Source organism: Neolamprologus multifasciatus, chromosome 20 (genome assembly GCF_963576455.1).
Source record: "Neolamprologus multifasciatus chromosome 20, fNeoMul1.2, whole genome shotgun sequence".
Classification (NCBI taxonomy): domain Eukaryota; kingdom Metazoa; phylum Chordata; class Actinopteri; order Cichliformes; family Cichlidae; genus Neolamprologus; species Neolamprologus multifasciatus.
In genome coordinates this window covers 28,871,399-28,894,159 of record NC_140458.1, presented here as the reverse complement: position 1 = coordinate 28,894,159, position 22,761 = coordinate 28,871,399, and the positions used below count along the sequence as shown (strand labels likewise).

Below are 22,761 nucleotides of genomic sequence, written 5' to 3'. Positions count from 1 at the left end.
TCTGCTACAAAGACAAAGTAAACAGATATAAAGAAGCTTCTTGCTTCATATCAAAAAGGCTCCTAACACTAACAAAAATAAATTAATGAGTAACAATTCACGACCTACCACGAGTATATAGTACAAGACAAAAGACTCGAGTCTACACCCCTCATTTCTTTATATTTGCTTCCTAGGAGTCAGGCGTTCTTGCAACGTTTTAAAGTGCTCTTGAGCAATAGTTCTCAGGGCTTTCTCAAGGTCTTTCAATGATTTTCTTTGGACATTGCCTGCTTTTTCACTCATTTTTAGTCCACTCCTTGTACCTGACCATTTCAGAGGAAAGTTTTCTCTTTATTAAGCCACTGACCTAAGAATCATTCAAACATAAAAAGGACCAAACTCAAGGTATAAACCAGTGTCGTGTCTACACATAACTATGCAAAAACTCAATCTATCTTTTTCTACATCAAGTGTTGGATAGAGAATATGACAGTGACCAAAACCATCCAGGTTTTTTCTAACCGAAAACTCAGGATGATGGGTGAAGTACAAGCTCTGATCAAAACTAGTAATTCCGCCTTCAGCATGAGGGACAGGCAATCAAACAGGCCAAGTAGGCCTACAGGAAGAGGAAAGAGGACTTCCTCACAGACCAGCTGCCAGAAGGTGTGGAGAGGCATCCAAGCCATCAACAACTACAAATGCCAGAGGCCCCCCCAACCCCCGACAGCAGCCTCAAACTTATAGCCCTCACGTGTTTTGAGCGGATAGTGTTTCAGCACGTCAGAGACTGTCTTTCACTGTATTTACATATGTGCTTGCACATGTTTCCATAAATTGCAGCATCTATTATCCCATTTGCCTAACAAAATATAAAGAATCAAGAAGTTTCTAAAGACTTCTGCACAATACTGTATGAGACTCACCCTTCCTCTGACATCCCCATGATTTGTCTGAATAGCCCAGACACGCTTCTGAACTGGTACATGTAGATAGCTATCAACACCACCATGGAGTAACCAACAACCACTGCCCAGAACGTCTTCAGGAGTCGACGCCACACATCATAACGAATCTGAGAGAAAAAACACAGTGTATAATTTCTCCTGTAAGTCTTATAATTACCAATTAAATATCCATCCATCGATCCTCTTCCCCTTATCCTTTTCAAGGTAAGGGACGGATGGAGCCTAGTCCAGCCACCATAGGGCGAGAGGCAGAGTACACCTTGGACAGGTTGCCAGTCTGTCCAGGGTGTACCTGGACAATAAATATATATATATTTAATATATAAAAATTAAACAAAATAGTTCAGAGCAGCCAAATTAGATCTTCATTATAAATGACAGTGCTGCATTTATCCCTCAAATCGCCTTGGTATGTTAAACACCGGGGCGTTGCTGATGTTGTCTAAATAGACATGTCATGTCCAAAGCCATTAGGCCTTCCTGTAAGTGCCTACCATCTTTCTAAAAGGTCAGCAGAAACATAATATGGGCAAGAAAAAACAGCAAAACTGGAGCAAAAAAAGTGTCTGTGTATGTGCTTATTAGTCATAATCAATACTTTTAACTGGAAAAGCGTATGGATGAAGAGTAAACAGTCTGCCTTAGTGAGCTTTTCTACGTTTTATGGAAGATCTAAACCCACTGCGAACATTTTTATGCACAAACAACAGCTGAATGGTTCAGTGATGTTAGTTTAGGAGTCAACACATTATAGTGTAAGATGAACCTAAAATATATTGGCTTTATGTGTTCTACAACAACATTTTAACTATAAAAGTGGATTAACTTTCCACTTAGTGACCCATTTCAAAATCCCATTTCCCTCTTTCATTTACTATAATATATATATATATATATATATATATATATATATTAGGGGTGCAACGATACAACAAAATTCACGGTTCGGTTCGGTTCGATACTTTGGTGTCACGGTTCGATATTTTTTCGATACAAAAAAATGTTCATGCCTTTTTATTAATTTGTCATTTATTAAATTTTCACGGCACATTCTGCACCACATCTCTGTGCGTTCATCATTTGTTTGAAGCCAGCTCACCTCCTGCAACCACTTTTCCGAGAATACGCGCTTCTTTTGTGGTTCGGACTCCTTCTGACATTTCTTTGGAGGTGGAGGAACATCACAGTAATTGCTTAAAGGAGCTTCTTCGACATCTTTAAGAGTTCTAAACAAATGTCTGTCCTCCTCCTGAAAATCTTATGTACGCAAACACGCGTTGCAACTTCTTATCTTGTGCGGGTTTTTATTTTGACAGCAAATGCGCACCTGCGGACCACTTATGTGCAGCCCTGGTTATTTAGCTCGTCATATTGCAGCCACAGAAATTCTTTTGTCCATGAAACCATAAAGCTGCACTTTCTTTTTGCCTTATAGTCTGATTTGTCATAACCTTTCCGTTTTGTCACTTCTTCACCCTGACCTGTCTTATTTGGCTCAGCAGAACTAAAATATATATCCTGCTGCTTTTACACACGCACTAACATAACGCTCAGCGATTCTCTGCGCGATCAACCTCTCACATGTTTAAGCTGCAGGAGATTTCACTTGTCATGTTTGCATAGTAAGCTAACGATTGATAAGACGATGTCAGAGGAATTGGTGCGCAAATTATCATCACTCACCAATCAGTACTGTCGCTTTCTATACACAGTTCACGCGATTGCAAAGTGAAAGCAAAAAACAAGCGCAAATTCAAACGTGATTTCAGTATGTCACATATTGACAGTGGCCGATGCCAATGACATAATTACCCAGCTACATTTCCGAAAGAATGCAAAAGCATTGACATATATTTTTCCTTCCTACGATAGGCCGACGGGCAGGGCAGAGATAGATTTTGGTAGCCCGACTGGAAAAAAGCCCCAGGACGTCGGGCTAGCGATTTTGCGAGCCCTGTATCTGATTGAGGAATCACTCATCTTTGGAAAAGAGAGTTTATTATGGAGAAATGTCTCTTTCCAAAATAAAAGCTATACTATACGCTTCTTCTGGGCTATATTCTCAGCAGCATATTAAACATATCAGGTCCCCATAAGGAGAATCATGTGCTAACGGCTGTCTAAATGACTCGGGTAAAGTTTGTAGCATGCGTGCTTGTTTTTGTCTGCTTCCACTTGTCTTTGCACTAGGATGATGTCGGAGTAAATGTGCAGTCATATTGGTTGTGTTCCCACTAGTGCTGTCAGCGTTAATCTGAAATGACGTTAAGGTCACAACACGGCAAATCTCCGTTAACGAGCTACCGCGGATTGCCTCATGAGTGGGGCTGGAAGACGTCAACACATTAACGAACTAACTGCGCTAACACACTAGTTCCCACCAATTGAGCATTGCTGGCACATCCAACATACTGTTTTACTTTTGTCCATGACACGCTTACCTTCAGGGTCATACTTCACATGAAAACCAAAATAGTTCCAAACGCCAGATCTGAATGAGGGTGGGGGAGGTTCAATTTGCCATGTTGCAAGAGCTTAACTTCTGTCTAGCTAGCTTGCCCTGCGCTCAGTGAATCTGTGTTTGACTACTCCGCCTAGGCTGCACTGTCGAGCGCAGATCCACTGAGCGCTCAACACAGACAGCATCGTCAGAAGGAAAGTTGATAAAATAAATTAAAAATGTTGTATCGTTCGATACATATGCGTACCGAACCGAAAGCACTGTATCGAACGGTTCGATATCGATACGAGTATCGTTGCACCCCTAATATATATATATATATATATATATATATATATATATATATATATATATATACACACACATACACACATACAGTGGGGCAAAAAAGTATTTAGTCAGCCACCGATTGTGCAAGTTCCCCCACTTAAAATGATGACAGAGGTCAGTAATTTGCACCAGAGGTACACTTCAACTGTGAGAGACAGAATGTGAAAAAAAATCCATGAATTCACATGGTAGGATTTGTAAAGAATTTATTCGTAAATCAGGGTGGAAAATAAGTATTTGGTCAATAACAAAAATACAACTCAATACTTTGTAACATAACCTTTGTTGGCAATAACAGAGGTCAAACGTTTACTATAGGTCTTTACCAGGTTTGCACACACAGTAGCTGGTATTTTGGCCCATTCCTCCATGCAGATCTTCTCAAGAGCAGTGATGTTTTGGGGCTGTCGCCGAGCAACACGGACTTTCAACTCCCGCCACAGATTTTCTATGGGGTTGAGGTCTGGAGACTGGCTAGGCCACTCCAGGACTTTCAAATGCTTCTTACGGAGCCACTCCTTTGTTGCCCGGGCGGTGTGTTTTGGATCATTGTCATGTTGGAAGACCCAGCCTCGTTTCATCTTCAAAGTTCTCACTGATGGAAGGAGGTTTTGGCTCAAAATCTCACGATACTTGGCCCCATTCATTCTGTCCTTAACACGGATCAGTCGTCCTGTCCCCTTGGCAGAAAAACAGCCCCATAGCATGATGTTTCCACCCCCATGCTTCACAGTAGGTATGGTGTTCTTGGGATGCAACTCAGTATTCTTCTTCCTCCAAACACGACGAGTTGAGTTTATACCAAAAAGTTCTACTTTGGTTTCATCTGACCACATGACATTCTCCCAATCCTCTGCTGTATCATCCATGTGCTCTCTGGCAAACTTCAGACGGGCCTGGACATGCACTGGCTTCAGCAGCGGAACACGTCTGGCACTGCGGGATTTGATTCCCTGCCGTTGTAGTGTGTTACTGATGGTGACCTTTGTTACTTTGGTCCCAGCTCTCTGCAGGTCATTCACCAGGTCCCCCCGTGTGGTTCTGGGATCTTTGCTCACCGTTCTCATGATCATTTTGACCCCACGGGATGAGATCTTGCGTGGAGCCCCAGATCGAGGGAGATTATCAGTGGTCTTGTATGTCTTCCATTTTCTGATGATTGCTCCCACAGTTTATTTTTTCACACCAAGCTGCTTGCCTATTGTAGATTCACTCTTCCCAGTCTGGTGCAGGTCTACAATTCTTTTCCTGGTGTCCTTCGAAAGCTCTTTGGTCTTGGCCATGGCGGAGTTTGGAGTCTGACTGGTTGAGGCTGTGGACAGGTGTCTTTTATACAGATGATGAGGTCAAACAGGTGCCATTCATACAGGTAACAAGTGGGGGACAGAAAAGCTTCTTACAGAAGACGTTACAGGTCTGTGAGAGCCAGGGATTTTCCTTGTTTGAGGTGACCAAATACTTATTTTCCACCCTGATTTACGAATAAATTCTTTACAAATCCTACCATGTGAATTCATGGATTTTTTTTTCACATTCTGTCTCTCACAGTTGAAGTGTACCTCTGGTGCAAATTACTGACCTCTGTCATCATTTTAAGTGGGGGAACTTGCACAATCGGTGGCTGACTAAATACTTTTTTGCCCCACTGTATAGATAGATATAGATATAGATATAGATATATAGATATATAGATATATAGATAGATAGATGGGTATTTTGTGAGCTGAGTAACTATACTCTGATATAAGACTACTTTAAGTTAGAGGACAGAAAACTAAGTTACTAACCTGGTACAGAACAACACCGAAGAGGAAGAGAACAATGTAGAGGATTTTGTATACGACCACCTGAATGAGTGAAACATGATACAATGAATGAAACAATAGTATTTACTTATTATTTGCACAGCTCAGAAACAATTCTGACTGAGATTATAGAAACAGCAGGATCCAATGACTTGTGGGACTATGGGAAGGAGCATTTTCATCTTCTTTTTCGTAAATAAGGTTTTACTAGCAGCCGACAAAACACATGCTGATATTCAACAGCACTGAAGAAGGAAATATATGTGAAAAAACAACAACAAGAATAACAATAATACTACTTTTAAACCTATTACTTCTACTACTACTACTAATTATAATAATATTCGTTTTTGACCATACAGAGGCTCCTAAAGATCAGTTTGAAAGTATTTTTGGAAAACTCTTTTTGCAATATATTTTTGTTTGCATTATATCTGACTTATAGAGAAAGGCTCTGCTTTATAATGATACAGTATAGTGCATTTTCAGTGCATTCAAGGACGAGGTGAGAGTGCATTGATGTTCGGGGAAGTCGGAGGAGTTGCAGTTACAAAGGTGACTGGAAGCGCTGGTTCAGCTCCCTCACTGACCACAGACAGACTCTCTGTGACTATGTCTGCAGATTAAGATTGTGCAGCCTTTACTGAAAGCTGCTGTAACAACATCTTCATTTTTACAGGATGTAACTGGGACTTCATCTCACAGCTCTGGTAGATGAGCATTACTAAAGCTGCTGTACGTTGCCGTATGTAGCACCATGGGCTGAAACAGCAGCAAGATGAGTTCTTACAATAACCATGTTAGCCAGAGTGCTCACAGCCAGTATCTGGTGAGCACTGGGCACTACATGTAATGAGAATGCAAAAAGCATATTGAGAAGCAAAGCAAAAAATAGTTGTTAAAAAACTTCTTCCTATGATATTTAAGGCCTCTGTCAGTAAAAATCTGCCTTAGCCAGTGCTACGATGTTTAAGTCTGTCATTAGATACCTTTCCAGAGAAGCTGACCACAAAGAACATAGAGCAGCAGAAGAGGATCCAGTACTTCACCAGAAACCCCTTTACACCTGAGATCAGTTTCGCTACCAGAGGAGATGGCTGATCTTCCTCCGCTGGCAAGGTGCAAAACAAGAGGCAGAAACAGTGAGAAAGAGAAGTAGATAAGGGAGGGCATTACAGGGACAGCTTGATGATTAAACTTGTCTTGTTGATGTCAGGATGATTTTCATTAGTGCCCAGGTAGGAGTTACATTACTCCAAAATCTTCTGACATATAATCTCAAGAAAATCAATGAAAAGATAAATTACGTGGCACGACTTTGACTTCATCCAGAGATTCTGCCTTCATGCTCTGCCCCTCCTGTCTCTCCTTCAGCTGCTGACGAAACATCAACCAAAAGCTGAAGGTGTAGAAGACCTGCAGTGGAAATAGTTTATCATAAACACAAAATACACAAGTTTGTGTACTTAGTAAATATTAAGCTGAAGCAGGCCTGTGTTGGGAACAAAAAATTATTAAAAAAAAATCTGTCAAAAGTTTTCAAAGTACACTAGTCTGTGAATACTGTTGGAAAATTCTTGTTTAAGAAAGATTTAAACTGAATTCAGTGACTTCAGACTGTCTGATTAAAAAAACACAAATTCCCTTATGGTAATAAACTTTAGATGGAATACATGAACACACTGATAAGTAGATGTCAGGAAGAAAAAGTGAATTAGAGTTATATTAGATAATAAATGTGTACAAAAAAAAGCCAAACTACTATACAAGAGTAATTTTTAGTACACAAGGTTACTGTATACAGTAACGGTAACACACACAAAAAACAATATAACCTACAGGCTAAGTTGGGTCTAAATACAGCTTTATTGTTTTTAATGGAAGCGAGAATCACAGAAGGAAATTACAATAGTTTATCAGGTCCATTCTGCTCCTTATTACCCTGTCATGGCTAACCTTTGCTCCCAGGTGGACACAGGGTGCAGGGTGATAGCTGTTCAGGTCAAAGTCCACTATGACCGCCGGGGGCAGACCCGGGTACAACTCGGCCCGGCTCAGCCGGAGCCCGCTCAAAAACCCCAGCACCACCAGCACGGTGCCATAGATGGCGAGGAAAGGGGCGGACATCATGGCATACCGCCTTCTGTCTCTCATCATCCAAATTATACAGGACCACACAAGCATGGCGAAAGTCAGCCAGTTGTTGTAGGTGATGCTCCAAATCTGTATGCAGTGGATATCATAACAAAAACAACTTTAACAACCTCTAATGTTAGCTAGTTTTCTTTAGCTGCTTTTAGCCGCTTAGGGTGAGTTAGCTAATATAGTTAATGTTGTGAATAATAGTTATAGTTAACTTCATAACGACATAGTGAGCCTGCTATTAACTATGCAAAGTTGCTTGCTAATCTTTACTCACCCAAATATGGCTGCTTTAGCTTCAACTGGTCAGATGTTAATTAGTCAATTTGTGATAAAACTCGTACGAAAACTAACAAATACTACTAAGATCTAGTAATATAGTAATAGTAAACTTTTTTTTTTTCAAAAGTCGTGTTTTTCTTTTTTTAGCTAACTAAAATGCCTTTCACATCTAGATTTAATTTTTATCTTAGTTACAGTTAACTATAATAACCTTGGTAGAAAATAAAGATTGTATCTGTAGACTCTGGGAATTTGTAATAAAAAGCTACACAGAACAGTATAGATATATAAATTAGTCTTGCAGTTATCTAAAGTATTGTAACTGTATAAAAAAGTGGTTTCAGAAAACAAATAAACCAGTTTCTTTAAAGGTTGAAACTTCATAGCTAATGTGTAAATCCTCCTTATCTTTGCTTGTAACATAATGTGACCTATACCTAATGTCTTCACCTGTTCAACACTGTGATGATACTGGTTGTGGCTGCTAAAAAAGAAAGTCACCACACAGAATACATTTATGAACCAGCATGATTATTTGTACTCTACCATCATGATGATAAGGCCGCTGACGTAGCTGTGCTTTTGCACCTGCTGACCAAAAATGACCAGACCACTTGTGCCTGAAGGTGGAGGCAAGGTCTCTGTCAGACTCTCATGGACCTCCTCACTCTGCTCCTCCACATCTTCCTCGCTTTCTGTGTCTGGCAAAAGAGGGAGGGAAAGTAAAGAATGAAATGAAAGGGTTTAGTGAAAAATAAAAGTTGACTCTATATCATAGTGGTTTACATATTTACCTAACAAACAAAAAGTTCCCTGGTTCCATACCAAGGAGGACACACAAATCTTTTTTTGGGGTTGTGTGAAGAAGGACATCTGTCATTAAAAAAATCTGCCAAATCTATATGCAGTGAACCCTTATGAATAAGAGAACAGCTGAAAGTAGCTTCTGCTTTTTTATCAAGTTTGTGTACCGTATAGTTTTAGTTAATTAAATATGTACTTAGAAAGTTTTCTGTGATTACCATGAGACAGTGAGTCCTTGTCCTCATAATGTGGTAGAGGGTAACCGTTTGTGTAACCTGCCCCTCCTAATGGACATTCAAGACTGTCAGTGTGGAGATCTTGCCAGGAGTTTCCTTTGATCAAAATCATTGGCTGAAGAAAGAGAGCAAATTATGCTGTGTGTTACAACAAAACTGTGGGATAATCTCTAAGAAATTTTAAGTGAGTCCACATCTGATTGAGAATTCAGTGTACTACATAGAAAATGCTAAAACATCCTCACCTCGTCAGGTAGATAGGTTTCCTCATCTGTGCTACTTAAAAGCTAAAAAGGGAAATCTCGACTTTAATAGGTGGTTAAATACCAACTTGTAGCAATAATACTATGCTATGTCCAATAATTTATTTAGCAGCCATTAAGCTTTCAGCAGGAATTCATAATCACTGATATAAGTACCAACCAGAACTATAGTTGGATGCAAAATTCAATAATGAAGTTACCTCTTGCCTATCTCCTGAGATGTAGATGACTCTGGAGAAGCTTGGAGGAGCATCTGGACTTTCTACTGGACTCTCACCCTCATCTGCTTCATCCTGAGAAGCACAATCACTATCAAAAGTCTGCCAAGTAAGTGAAAACCATGCAGACCAGCAATGGCAGAGTAGCGCTCAAAGTAATAGTAAAACTTGCACTTCTACTTGTAGTACTGTTGGGAGTGGCAACCTTCCAAGATAAGCTGGTAGAACCTGGAAATCTGCTTCCTTGGGCAACACAGTTGTGGAAGTTGGGGCAGAGATGTGTTACTGGTATGATAAAAGCAGTAGTTTTCTAAGCTCAATTCACTGCAATAGCTGAAGAGCAGATAATGTATGCACAACTCTGGTGTTTAAAAGCAACTTCTCCCCTCGTCAGCCAAGGCAAGTGTTGCTTATTAAAATCCACCAGCCAGAGACATTTTTTTAACCTCATTGGACTTTACACCCATGTGACTGGATCTTGTGTGACTTAAAATAACCCAGCTGTCTGCATTATTGTCTGTGTGTGTGTGTGTTTTGTCACTGGCTTGTCTTCTGCCCAGGAGCCTGCACGAGTTCTGATGTGTGTGAGCATGTATTTTTGTCATTTTAATTAACAAAAAACCCATGTTTGTCATTTCGAACCTATCCCAGATGACTTTTGGCTCTAAACATATTTAGTCTGACACACACACGCGCACCTTCTCTGTAAGGTGAAGGTGAACCCATTTGTGCAGCAAAGCCACTAGTGTGTAGTAGAGGAGTAGAAGAACCAAAGGGTTGAGGAAGTCTGGCCAGCTGACGTTTGTGTGCACGCTAAGAGAGTGCAGGTTTGAAGTGTCGGATCTGATGACTCCTATCATACCAAACAATCTGGAGATGAATGGGAAGAGTAAAGGGAGAGAGAAAAAAGAATAAGTGTGAGGCAAATTTTTAGTAAAAAGAAATAGAAGAACCACACTGATATCATTTAAATATCTACTCTTATTTCTATACCTGGGATAAACATCTTCTGGTGGTATAAGCTTCTGGGAAAGTGGCAGCTGATAGAGATACAGAACCAGCAGGTGTCCTCCGCTGAAAATGGCCATCATCACACACATGGAGCTGAAGAGCAGCATGCTGATGGAGCGGCCAAACACCCACCACCACACCAGCCCCAGGAACACCCCGAAGTACACTCCTGAGGTAAGGGAGGGCAGTATGATACCTGTACACACATAAAAGATGACAAGCCATGAAGAAAAAGGTGAATTAGGCAATACTCACCATTTTTAAGCTATAGTAAGCTGGCATGCACAAAGCTGCTGCTGTATTGTACCTGCCAACCCCAGCAGCAGAGTCACCACCACCTTCCCTGCTGTGTTCATGATAGCTGACAGCAGCAGCCTCAGTCCAGCTGCAAACACTATGAGCTTCTGGACAAATTGTGGTGGACCCGACTGTACCGGCAGGGTAGTAGTCTCTTCTGAGCTGTCAAAGGACGAAACCTCTATTTCACTTCCATCCTCTGACTCCGTGTCAGAGGTTTCCACATCCTGAAAGATCCATGAAACAATCAGCGCTTTGTTAGCTTAATGCAGGGAAGTCAAACCAATAGAACATTGTGGGCCACATACAGCCTGCTTTGATCTGAAGTGGGTCAGACCACTGAAACTCACCATTCTGTCATTGTAAAGACATTTAGCTAAACATTTAATCCCTGAGATGTCTTAATATAAGAAAAAAGAAGCACACAATAAATGAGGCAAATGGCAAATTTGCCACATTTGACAATAAATGGCAAAGTGAGTCATCTTTATCGACAGAAAAAGCTGTAAAATGTATTAAAATACAGTTCAAAATCTTTGTACTCCTTCACATTTTCCAAAACTTTCCAGCAGACTAGACTGGAGTCTTTGCTGGGCTGATTCTGGTCCCTGGGCCTTATGTTTGATACCCCAAGGGTAATGTTGTGTCATAGTGACTATAGCTGTTGACAAGCGAGTGGTTACCTGCGGGTCAGAGGGCGGGATTCCGTTTTCATGGAGGTTGACCTGGGGCACAGAGCGTAGCAGTTTCCTGCAGAGCCTTAGTATGAACAGCGTAGAGACCAAGAGGCCCACGTCTGGGAGCAGGAGACGTACAATATTCCCAGGATCAACCGAGCTAAATCTGAAAATACACACACATTAATTGATCTACACTGATCTCCAATAGATGATACATCAATTTGTTTATAAGCACATTTTAAAAAAACAACACAGGCTACCCACCTTACAATTCCCAAATGGTAGAGAAATCCATCCCAGAAGCCACTAACTGTTAGAAAAGGGGAAAACCAAACAGCCATCAAGTTAAAAAGCATATTTCTTTGCACTGTTTTATATTTTTTTGGCTGTCTTTGAGGTCTGCTCGGAGGATTGGTGACATTTTATTATAAAAGTCGCTCATTTATTGTAACCAGAATTTTGTTTTCACCTTGTGGAGGAATGTATGCGAAGGGGATCTGCATGAAGCACTGCAGGGTCAGGAATATCAAACTCGTGTAGATGATCAGCCGCAGGAACTGCCCAGTTTGACCTAAGACCAGTAGCAAGCAGGAAGCAAAAGTAAGTGCAGTTACAGAATTCAGAACAAAGTCTTTTGTTCTGTGTAGTGAGCTAGAAATGGTTTATGGTTTACCGTAGTGCAAACAGTTACGCCCATAATTTATTGGACCAGCACCACAGTGGATTTTAAATTGAACAATCACAATGTGATTAAAGTGTAGATTATCAGCTTTCCTTGATAGCTTCTATCACAAATTTTGTAAAAAACTGTTAAGGAATTACAGCATTTTTTATACATAATCTGACATTTTCAGAGACTCAAAATTAACTGGACAAACCAACATAACTTTGAATGTAAGGATTGTTTTCAATACTTGTATTAAAACCCTTTTCAGTCAATGACTGAAACACCACCATGTTTGACAGATACAGTGGCTTGTAAAAGTATTTGGGCCCTTGAACTTTTCCACATTTTGTCACATTACAGGCACAAACATGAATCAATTTTATTGGAATTCCACGTGAAAGACCAACACAAAGTACACCACTTTGTGTTGGTCTTTCACGTGGAATTCCAATAAAATTTATTCATGTTTGTGGCTGTAATGTGACAAAATGTGGAAAAGTTCAAGGGGGGCGAATACTTTTGCAAGCCACTGTAATGTGGGATGCTGGAGCAGTTTGTCTTCTGCTCCACGTCTTACTCTCCCCATCATTCTGGTGCAAGTTAATCTTGGCTTCATCTGTCCAAGGATTTTGTTTCCCCAGAGCTGTTCAGGCTGTTTTAGATGTTTTCTTGCAACGTTGCCCTCTTGTTCTTCATTGTAACCTGTGGTTTGCATCTTGTTGTAAATCCTTTGTATTTCCATTTATGAAGGTGTCTCTTTATTGCAGACCTCAACAATGATACAACTATACACGTTTTTTCCAACCCTTTGAATTGAAGGTGAAAATCTTCAATCGCATCAGGATTGTTTGATTTAAAATCCATTGTGGTGAATTACAGAGGGAAAAATACAAAATTTGTCTCTCGGGGAAACAAATGATGTATTTCACTATATATGTTGATAGAAAAGGTCCCGAGGTGTGTTTTAATCTTTAATAATTAGCAATTTCTCTCCCTCTAAATGTTACCAAGAAAACTTTATGAAATTAGGACAAATCTATTATTTTTATCTATTATGAAATCACAAATAATTAACACAGTTATAGACTGAAAATACTGAGTCAATTCAACTTTCTTCAAACTTTAACCGTAAGTCAAATATAAAAGATGAATATGTAAATGAAATGTGAGCAGGACTAAATCTGTGACACCCTGGTATAAAATTTATAGAGAAACAAAAGTTAAAGAAAGAGATGTCCTGAAAGGCAAAGCAAGCAAACTGTTGCAAAACAGAATATTATGCAATAGTTTTTTTTAATCTATTATATTGTTCTATAATTGTTGGAAGCCAGAATTGTGTCTGAAATTAAGTATGATTAATTCCACAGTTGTAATTGCAGAGAAAAGTAGGTTTCAATAAAAATAGAAGTTGCTTTTATCTTTGCTGTACACCACATGTTTTGTTGTCTCCTGTTCAACTCAATAATCATTTTTATTCCCCTTAAATAAAGCCGGCATGTTACTCTCTGAGTTCTGGGACACAGATACACAAAAACACACGGTAATGGATGCATCCTGTGGTTCTCTTCAGACATTGTTCAGCAGAATATTGTCTCCCAGACACTTGGCAGTAAATTGGACTGGTTCTGTCCATACTCCAGTTTCTTTAAAAGAAACTGGACGCTCAAGTCTCAAAGAAACGCCTGGCTCTGTCACGACTGGTCTTGTACAGCTATTTATCCAATGAAATCGCCTTGAGGCACTATTTTTGAAATCACACTCGCGTCACAACATTATTTGCACAAGTTCCCAATTTATTATCTTTAAGACTGTCATTAAAGATATTAATGACAGTCTGAAAGTGAGTTGCTGTGTTGCGATTTTGGCTGTATATTCAAATAAATAAAACAGTTCATAGTCTCAGGGATAGAGTTCTTGTAATCAAAAGGTTGGAGATACAAAGCATTAATAGCTGACGCGGCTTAGCATTAGCTGAGCCAGCAAATGCGTTGTCGATGTTCACGCTTTTTACTAAAAGCATTGTTTCATAAAACACACACGTACACACTCTCTCCAGCATAGGTGGATGCACAGAAACGCATGAGCCGTACACACACGATGTACACAGGCTTCACCACTTAGTCCAAGCGCAGTAAGATTATAGCAGGGGGATTTACGAAGCTGAAGGGTAAACAGTTTTTATATGGAGGCATAGAAAAAGAGCGAAAGAAGAAATGCTGTCAAAATGCTGACATTACATCTTTTAATTCCTTGCTGTAATTACCAGGCTATGTATAATTGATTTGACCATTCAAACCACTTCCCCTTTACAAAGTACTTTGAGGGAGGGATACATATACTTTAATTCATCAGAATGCTGTGATCAATACAGAGAAGGCAGACACACACACATGCTGTAGACATATATACATCGCACACAGTTTGATTTACCTGCGCTGGTCTTTACATTTCTTTTACTTTACATCAGATTACCAGATTTGTCCTATTTTTGCACGTACATCATGTGAAACTGTTTCTGCTCTTTAAACTAAGTTAAAAAAAAGGGAAAGGCAACCAGCGAAAACACAAAATACAAGTTTGAAATGATAAGTAGGTAAGTAACATCACAAAACTGTACATAAATTAGCGTAAAATAAATTAAAAAAATAAAATGGCATAAAAAACAATGCAAAAACCAGTTAAGATAGAGACTAAATTAAAATAAGCAAATATATAAATTCCTAGTTATATGAATTTATATATAATGATCAAGTAATACCAGCCTGACCTTGCGAAAACGAAAAAGTATTTACCCAAACCTCAAAGCACTGATAATTGTTTGGAGTATGATTTGTCACACAGAGACTGTATAACTGTGGATGTCCTGTTCCTTCGAATCATCGCCTGAATTGAACAGAAGCATGAACTGGCTAAACAACCTCAACATGCCAAAATCAAAAGAAGATACAAGAAAGAAGGTGACTGAATGACGTCAGGGTCATGAAGCTAATTTTAAATTTCTAAAAATGTATCTTAATTTTTATCAGTTTTAACTACACATTTTAATCGTTAAAATAAGATGCCAGATCAATATTAGGTTTGAATGCCACAGAGCATTTGGTGTACAAATATGTGGAACCGCAAATTTTATACAAAACATCACAAGAAATGTTTCTCAAAGTGAAAGCATTTTCTCTAACCCACGATTGTAGGAAATTAGCATTGTTTTTCTACAATTACCTGGTACATGCTGAAATAATCTTATAAGCTTAAAGTTCAGCCAAAAAAGACTGAATCACTGATGTTGTTTACATTTAAATCAAGTTTGAACCAAGACCTTTACATTATGAATCAGAGCAACAACATGCCAGATTACATCATTAGCCTCTGGAGCCCCTCTCACCTTTCATGGTGACCAGACTCGGGTTCGGCAGCAGCGGTAAGATGAGCAAAAACAGGAAATATACCAGTGACAGACCATTATAGCGGAAAGACGAAGCTGAGAAGCAGAGGGGAAAAACGGGTCTGAGAGAAATTCAAAGAAAAGGAGTATTTTTTATAAGGCACAGCATGCTTCTTTTTAATGTTTATTATTATGTAAACTCTAAAATACTCGTAATGTTTCATCTAAGGTAGCAGGTACACATCACAACAGTAAAAAACACATAATGAAACAAAGGCTAAAAGAATAAACTGTGTCTAGTATACCTTTGATTTTTTTTTTTTTATAGTATAACAATTTATAAAACCTGGCTGAAAGAGGGTTTTTCTGGCTTGTCTATCCACATCAGTATGATTACTCTGCTTATAGTAACAGCACTGAGTGTATACTACTTAACAGAAGCCCTATCATTTTCCTGTTATTCTTGCCCATTTGATAAGCAAAGGTGGACTGTATGCATAATTAAATGAACCCCAACCTAAAGTTGTTTAAAAAAAAAAAAGGTTACACACATCCGGGGTGATTTCTTATGTGTAGGAAAAATCCCTGGTTAGCTGTTATTACCATTAATATAAGCCATTATATTTGTTTTAGCAAGGAAACCTTAGTTAACACAGCTGGTTAAAGATGCGGATGGTTTTTGATTGGTTTGCTCTATGCTGGAAAACACCTGAGTTCAACAAGTAGACCTAAAATATTTTGGAACAGGAATAAATATTAATTTAGTTAACTAATTTAAAAAGCCCTACAATTCAGCTAATATTTTGGTACTGCTGCCGGATGATTTGTTAGAATCTTAAAGAATATTGCTTAATACTGACTACCTCATACCTCAAATATGAGGTTAAATTCATTTTAAACAACATTATAATAGCAAAATGAGAACATTTATGCCAGCAGAAATACCAACAAATGATCATCAAAATGCTCCTAAGCAGCAAGCACAGGTTAAGTGTTAACCTTACCCTGTAGCACATAGGGCCATTATGTGCAGGTTTCACTTAAACAGTTTACTTGATGGTGGGTACAGAAATGCTGCTCAGATAGGAGTAACTGTTTTTCATCGGCACGGTCTACCTCAGGTTTAATCAGGCAGCACATTGCTTCTCACAAATTGAGTGTGAATTATTGTTTTTGTGTCTCGATAATATGCTGCAACAAGGGTTCACCAGTAGCTTTTACCCACCTTATGCTGTGTTAACGATATGCAACCTTTAGTAAACACCTGAAGATTCTTGCCATGTAAACTTTTACACCCAAAAATCTGAAACCGCGTCTATTACATGTCCTTATAAACCCCACTATCTCCGGACAAAACCACCAACACCAGCAGTAAAAATAAATCAAAATTAAATAAACATACAGACATCAACTCACCAGTGAGCAGGAGCAGGGGTAGTAACAAGTTATACAGCATCCCAACCACGAGGTCCCCCGCCATGTCCTCCTCTGTGTGTCAGAGACACCCAAACAGCTCCTTCAGATGCTCTCACTCGCTGGATGTCCGCATAAATAAGTAAGTGACTTAGTTATGTGGAGGGAAATTCCAGCCCGCTCACATATTTGTCAGAAGAGAACTCATGTTGCCTCAATCAAAGTATCTTATAGTACAGCAAAGAAAAAAATAACACGAGGACGAGAAGCAGCGCGATTAAAAAACACAGCAGATTCAAATATTGTGTGCGGATAATGACTCCCTTTGCTCTTCGCTTGTGTTTCTGTCACACCCTCCTTTCCTCCTCCTCCTCACCTCTCTCTTCTTTCCCTTTCTCTCTCTCTCTGTCTCTCTCCCAGACATAATGGGTTGTAACCCAGCATCTCTGTTACTATCCTCATATTGTAGCTAATCTCACTCAGGAGAATATCCACTATCGTTGCTTCACTGTAAAACACGCTTGCAGAATTACACAAAAGCAGACGAACAGCAAAGTGCAGCAGTGATTTTTGTGTGACTCTGCTGAAAGGTGTTATTGGGGAGTATTATAAGTTTCTGCATGTGCAGGTTGCATCCATGCCTTCATTCTTGCATTGTGTTCGAACTAGTGTATCCCAGAACCTTCTCTATCTAATATATGTGAAACCCATACAGATACTCTAATATCTCGTTGTTTGTTTCCTTAAAGCCGCATCAGGCTGGCTCATCATATTTGCACTGAGGGGTGAAGGGAAGTGTATCTAATATTCATGGATGTGAGGCCATTAAAGAGCTGGTGTGACTACAGAGGGATGATCAATGCAAGGACTTACAATGCAATAACATTAACTTTGTTCTAAATAGAAGAGAAAGGTTGGGGGGAGAAAAATCCAGTATGATCTTTTTGTGTTTCAAATGATAGTTCTGGCAACATAAATAATGTAAATGTGTTAAAATAGCCTCTTCCAGGACTATTAGTAGAGTGACACTGGAAAAGCACTTTATTAGCATTTAATTAACTGTGGCACAGGTTTGAGGAAGCAAGAGAGTTTATGCATTATGTAGGGTAAAATTATGTTCATTTAATTTAAATTACAGTATTGTAAAGTTTAAGGATTTACAGGAATGCAGGAATTTGCTGTGTATAAGAACAGGAAAAAAAGAAATACCAGCTTCTTAAATAAAAAAAAGATAACTTAAAACATTCAAAGTAGTAGTTGTTGTCCTAAAATGTCACAGTTTTCTTCTTGTTTATATATTGCAAGGAATCAACACTTATAGCTATAGCAGGTCAATCTATGTGTGATCTTTTAATCAAATTCATACAGTATCCTCTGAGTTTTAGCGGGGTACTGAGTGTGAATCTTATTTTCCCCGTGTAAAGCAAAGCAGCAGAATTGATACTTGTGAATAGAGGTCACATTTTGGTCTTTAAATAATCACTCAAGTTGTTTTTTCAAGCAAACTTTAAACTTTCCTTTTCTTTATTTTACATGGTAAAGATTCAAATAAGGACATTCAGACAAAAGAGATGCCGCCTCTCTAGGAAATTGTATTGGACCTTTTTTTAAATTTTTTATGGACTAAGCAATAACCAATAATGAAAATATCATCTGCATAAAATGAGGTGTTTTGTTAACAATGTGGTAGTGGAATCTCTTGCAGCCAGACAGGAGAAGGGAGGAGGGATTTTAGACAATGCTTACAGTTAATGCTTAACATCTAACTTTTAAATTGTTGTTACATTACAACACCACAAAAAGTCAAGCTGTAGTTTCCCAAGCTATACTAATAAATCCCTTTTGTGTATGTTTATTGATATTTAGATGTGTGCAGATAAGCACACAGTGTAAAAAAAAAAAGAAAGAAAAAAAAAAGGCTGAATTACTCCTCAGCAGTAAATCTAAATTGATCATGATGACAATGAGTGCTGAGTGTGCAGCTAACATTTCATGACAGTGCAGTTAGAAAGAGATGCCATCGGACATGCCCTAGAAGGTTCCTGGGTGGGGATGTGAGTGCATGTGAGTGTGCATGTGTCTTTAGCTATTTAAGAGATAGGAAAATATATTTGAGATGTTCTAACCTTTCTTAGGTTTTAGTTTTAAGATCAGAATAATAATTCATGCTCAGAATGTGCGCAAGAGGACGTGCACAGAAATCGGTAGAAATGGCACTCTGACTCAAAGTGAGTTTTACTCTCTGAGTTTAGCACCCTGGTTTCGATGGGTGTTGAGCCAATATTGATCTGTTGCCGGGAACAGTCTCACTTCAGTTCCTCTAACATTTACAGATCATTTGCCAGCATACATCACTGATGCACTTCACTCTACCGCCTTAAAAATACAAATAAACCCACACCTGCCTTGATATTAAGGCTGCATTATACAGAGACATTTCGGTTTTTGGACAGTGAAGCAGTGACTGTGACTGTGGATTTTAAATAAAGGAATCAGGATCTGATTGAAGTGTAGACTTTCAGTTTTAATTCAAGGGGATTTAAAAGATATGGTGTATTAACTGGTTAGCAGCTATAGTCATTTTTATACATAGTCACATATTATCTGAGGGTCAAAATTAAGTAAACAAGCTACATTCATTTTAAATATAAGAATTTGGATGAAAATCTATTCCAGTCAATGACTGCCTGAAGTTTAGAAACTATGGACATCACCAAATGCTGATTTTGACAGACTAGGCCTTTGTTTGTAGGTCTGTCTGCTTCAGTTTTGTCTTTTTGCTTGAAATCAGGTGACTGACTTGGCTATTAAAGACTAGCCCATTTTTTGTTATTTGTTTGTTTTGAGAGGCTCTTGTGTTGCTTGTACAGTATGCTTTTTGGATCATTATCCATTTCCATTGTGAAGCGCTCTGTGGCCAGTTTTGTGGCTGAATCTGAGTAGAAAGTGTAACCCTGTACACTTAATTACATAATTCATCTTGCTACCTCTATCTGCAGTCACACCATCAATACATACTAGTGACCTGGTTCCATTCAACATTGCCTCCACCATGTTTGGTCACATGCTTAGCATCATGGGCTATTTCTTTCCTTCTCTATACTTTGCTTGGCTTCCTTCTTTTAAATAATGTACTAGATTATGATTTGGTTATTCCTGAAGGTTTTTGCTGTCTCTCTGATAGGTTTACTTGTTTCAGCCCATATGAGGATGGGCACTTGCACTGACATCTCTTTGTAAGTCAAATAATGAGAATTCCAGTGAACAGCTAACAAATACAAGTTTGAATCTGTATCATTTACAGATGTTTTATCAACCAGTTGCTTGTCAGTCAACTGTCCAAATAGTATTGAGCCTCTGAAAATTGGTGACTATGTATAAAAATACTTTAGCTCCTTAAAAGTTAACTCAATGCTTTTGTTCAATCCCCTGAATTAAAATTGAAACGCTGGAGTTAGATCATATCTTGATTGTTTGATCTAAAATCAGGGTGGTGGTGCAGGGAGGAAAAAACTACAAGAAACTGTGCATTTGTCCAAGGACTAATGGACCTATAGGACCATGCAGATCCTGCCTTTATTCTAGTTTATATTCCCCACATGATATGGTGTGAAAAACTGGACAGAAAAAAGGTGGAGGAGTCTAGTTCTCTTTTAGACTATTTGTATTACAATATGACAAAAGTTATTGTGAGTTCTTTCTCCAGTGACATGCAAAGCAATATGCCTACCCCAGTTTTAACACTAAACACTAACATGTGGTATATATACTATTAGTTTGCAGTTAGTGAGTCAAATGAATGGGGACACAGTTAACAGGAGATTGTGATTGATTTCAAGTTTGAAGTCACAACTTGATTTCACGTGTTTTAGACTTTTAGCATATTCAAAGAGATGGTTGTCAAAACAAAAAGGTGTGGCGCGGCTTTTTTTTGTATTGTACTTGAACAGATGGTAGGCTTCTCCTCAGGGAGTTTGACAAATTATTTTTAAAGAGCTCCCAGTCTGCAACGGACTCACTACCAAAGCCTACCACATAGGGTAGTCCTCCATCCTGCTTTTCGCATTGGTCATGGAGTACATCTTGGTAAAGTTTCATGGTTCTAGTTTTAAATCAGTAGAAAGCAGGAAGCCAGTGAAAACGGCTTAGATATTTTTCAGTATGTTCAATATGAATCACTTACTCAAAAAAATAGCAGTTTTTAAAAAATGTGTACAATAAAATTGTGACTTTTACGTTGAAACGGAATATGTTTATTTAATTTTTGTCAAGAAAGTGCAGATTATGCACCCAAATGCAGACTTCTGAGACCAACAGGGAGACTGTAAACACCAGGGTAACAAGGCGCAGCTGTAACTAATTAAGGGATTAACAAAAGGAATTAAAACTACCTGTACTAGCAATGCAAAAGACACAGAGGATTAATAAAATAAAACAGGAAGTAGATGAAAGGGAACAGAATAGAGACAAAGACTTAAAAACGTTCAAGATGTAACTAGGGAGCCTAGACTGCACTAGAATAAAGTAACAAAAATAAATAACGCAAAGTAACAGAGGTAAAGAAAATCTGAACTCTAAAATGAGGGTTCAAAGCAAAACTCAAGGAACAAAAGCAAACAGAGAATACAAAATTAACAGCAATTAACAATCCAAAACTCAAAAATGTTGTAAATACTGTTACTTGATTTGGTGTGGTGTGCTCTACAGTCAAATGTGTATGAATGTCATGGGGATAACTCAGAAGCAATTGACTTAAACCCAAACCTGCCTCGCTGATTTTGAAAACTGCTGCCACCCAGTGTCTAAAAGTCCTAACTGCAGTTTGGATTCTGGATTCTTAGGCATTTGTTTTGAAGCATGTACATTAACTTTTCAAAGTTCACCAGGACATAAAAGTTCAAAGCCATGCTTTAACCAAGTCATTTAGCCTTTAGATTAGCTGGCTGTGACTTGTGGTATTTTAGTACTGTGTTTAATATTGGTAAAGGAGAGCCGTGTTGCTCTGGCCACCCCCCAAGATTTGTTCCCCCCCCCCCATGGCTGCCCGTGGGTCCTGTGTTGGTAATAATTTTAATAAATGTGAGCGCAAGAGAGAGGAAGACACCTTACAGCAGGGGTGTCAAATTCCAGGCCTCATGGGCCGGTCTCCTGCAGGTTTTAGATATCACCCTGGGTCAACACACCTGAATCAAATGATTAGTTCATTACCAGGCTTCTGGAGAACTTCAGGCCATGTTGAGGAGGTCATTTAGCCATTTAAATCAGCTGTGTTGGCTCAAAGGCACATCTAAAACCTGCAGGACACCGGCCCTCAAGGCCTGGAGTTTGACACCTGTGCCCTACAGTGAGCTGAAGCATTATTTTTGTCATTTGTGTCACTTTGTATGTCCCTCACGATGTCACCCTCTCCCCCCCACTGCGCCCGGCACTCTTCTGTTTTTGGTGTGCCACCCCAATATTTTTAGTGGCCCCCATATGGCCACCTCTATGAAAAAAATGCTGGATGCGCCTGTTGCACTCACGTGCTTTACAAGAGAAAGCCAGTCAGAATTAGCTTAAAGTGAGGGCAGCTTATTTCACAAGATAAAGAATGATTATTTAAATCGTGAGTTATGGAAAACTATTTTAGCAGATTTTAAGAAATGGACATAATAGAGTTAAGCCCATTTCTTGAAAGTAACTTAATGCACCAGTCTTCCTAATAGTATAACTCAGTATAATCCGCTGCTGATGTGATTGTACTTTTCCGTGAATAAATGTCTGTAACAGAACATATCTAGTGGTCTTCTCAGATTTGAGTAGCCCTGCTCAGAGGGGTCT

The 22,761-nt window shown here is 39.0% G+C and overlaps 1 protein-coding gene across 1 annotated transcript in view; it reads right to left on the bottom strand.

Moving 5' to 3' along the window:
* The window catches only part of LOC146495165 (piezo-type mechanosensitive ion channel component 2), a 37,663-nt gene extending 20,655 nt beyond the window's left edge, over nucleotides 1–17,008 (bottom strand). The window contains exons 1-18 of the mRNA XM_085146151.1: nucleotides 16,945–17,008; nucleotides 15,529–15,624; nucleotides 11,949–12,050; nucleotides 11,744–11,789; nucleotides 11,483–11,642; nucleotides 11,150–11,153; nucleotides 10,810–11,061; nucleotides 10,485–10,698; nucleotides 10,180–10,361; nucleotides 9,474–9,640; nucleotides 9,256–9,297; nucleotides 8,993–9,125; nucleotides 8,517–8,671; nucleotides 7,503–7,769; nucleotides 6,854–6,962; nucleotides 6,536–6,657; nucleotides 5,529–5,588; nucleotides 909–1,057 (exon numbers count right to left, since the gene is read on the bottom strand). Of these exons, the coding sequence (XP_085002277.1) occupies nucleotides 909–1,057; nucleotides 5,529–5,588; nucleotides 6,536–6,657; nucleotides 6,854–6,962; nucleotides 7,503–7,769; nucleotides 8,517–8,671; nucleotides 8,993–9,125; nucleotides 9,256–9,297; nucleotides 9,474–9,640; nucleotides 10,180–10,361; nucleotides 10,485–10,698; nucleotides 10,810–11,061; nucleotides 11,150–11,153; nucleotides 11,483–11,642; nucleotides 11,744–11,789; nucleotides 11,949–12,050; nucleotides 15,529–15,624; nucleotides 16,945–17,008 (2,324 nt within the window). The remainder of the gene's footprint in view (nucleotides 1–908; nucleotides 1,058–5,528; nucleotides 5,589–6,535; nucleotides 6,658–6,853; nucleotides 6,963–7,502; nucleotides 7,770–8,516; nucleotides 8,672–8,992; nucleotides 9,126–9,255; nucleotides 9,298–9,473; nucleotides 9,641–10,179; nucleotides 10,362–10,484; nucleotides 10,699–10,809; nucleotides 11,062–11,149; nucleotides 11,154–11,482; nucleotides 11,643–11,743; nucleotides 11,790–11,948; nucleotides 12,051–15,528; nucleotides 15,625–16,944) is intronic.
* Between the last annotated feature and the right edge of the window lie 5,753 nt (nucleotides 17,009–22,761).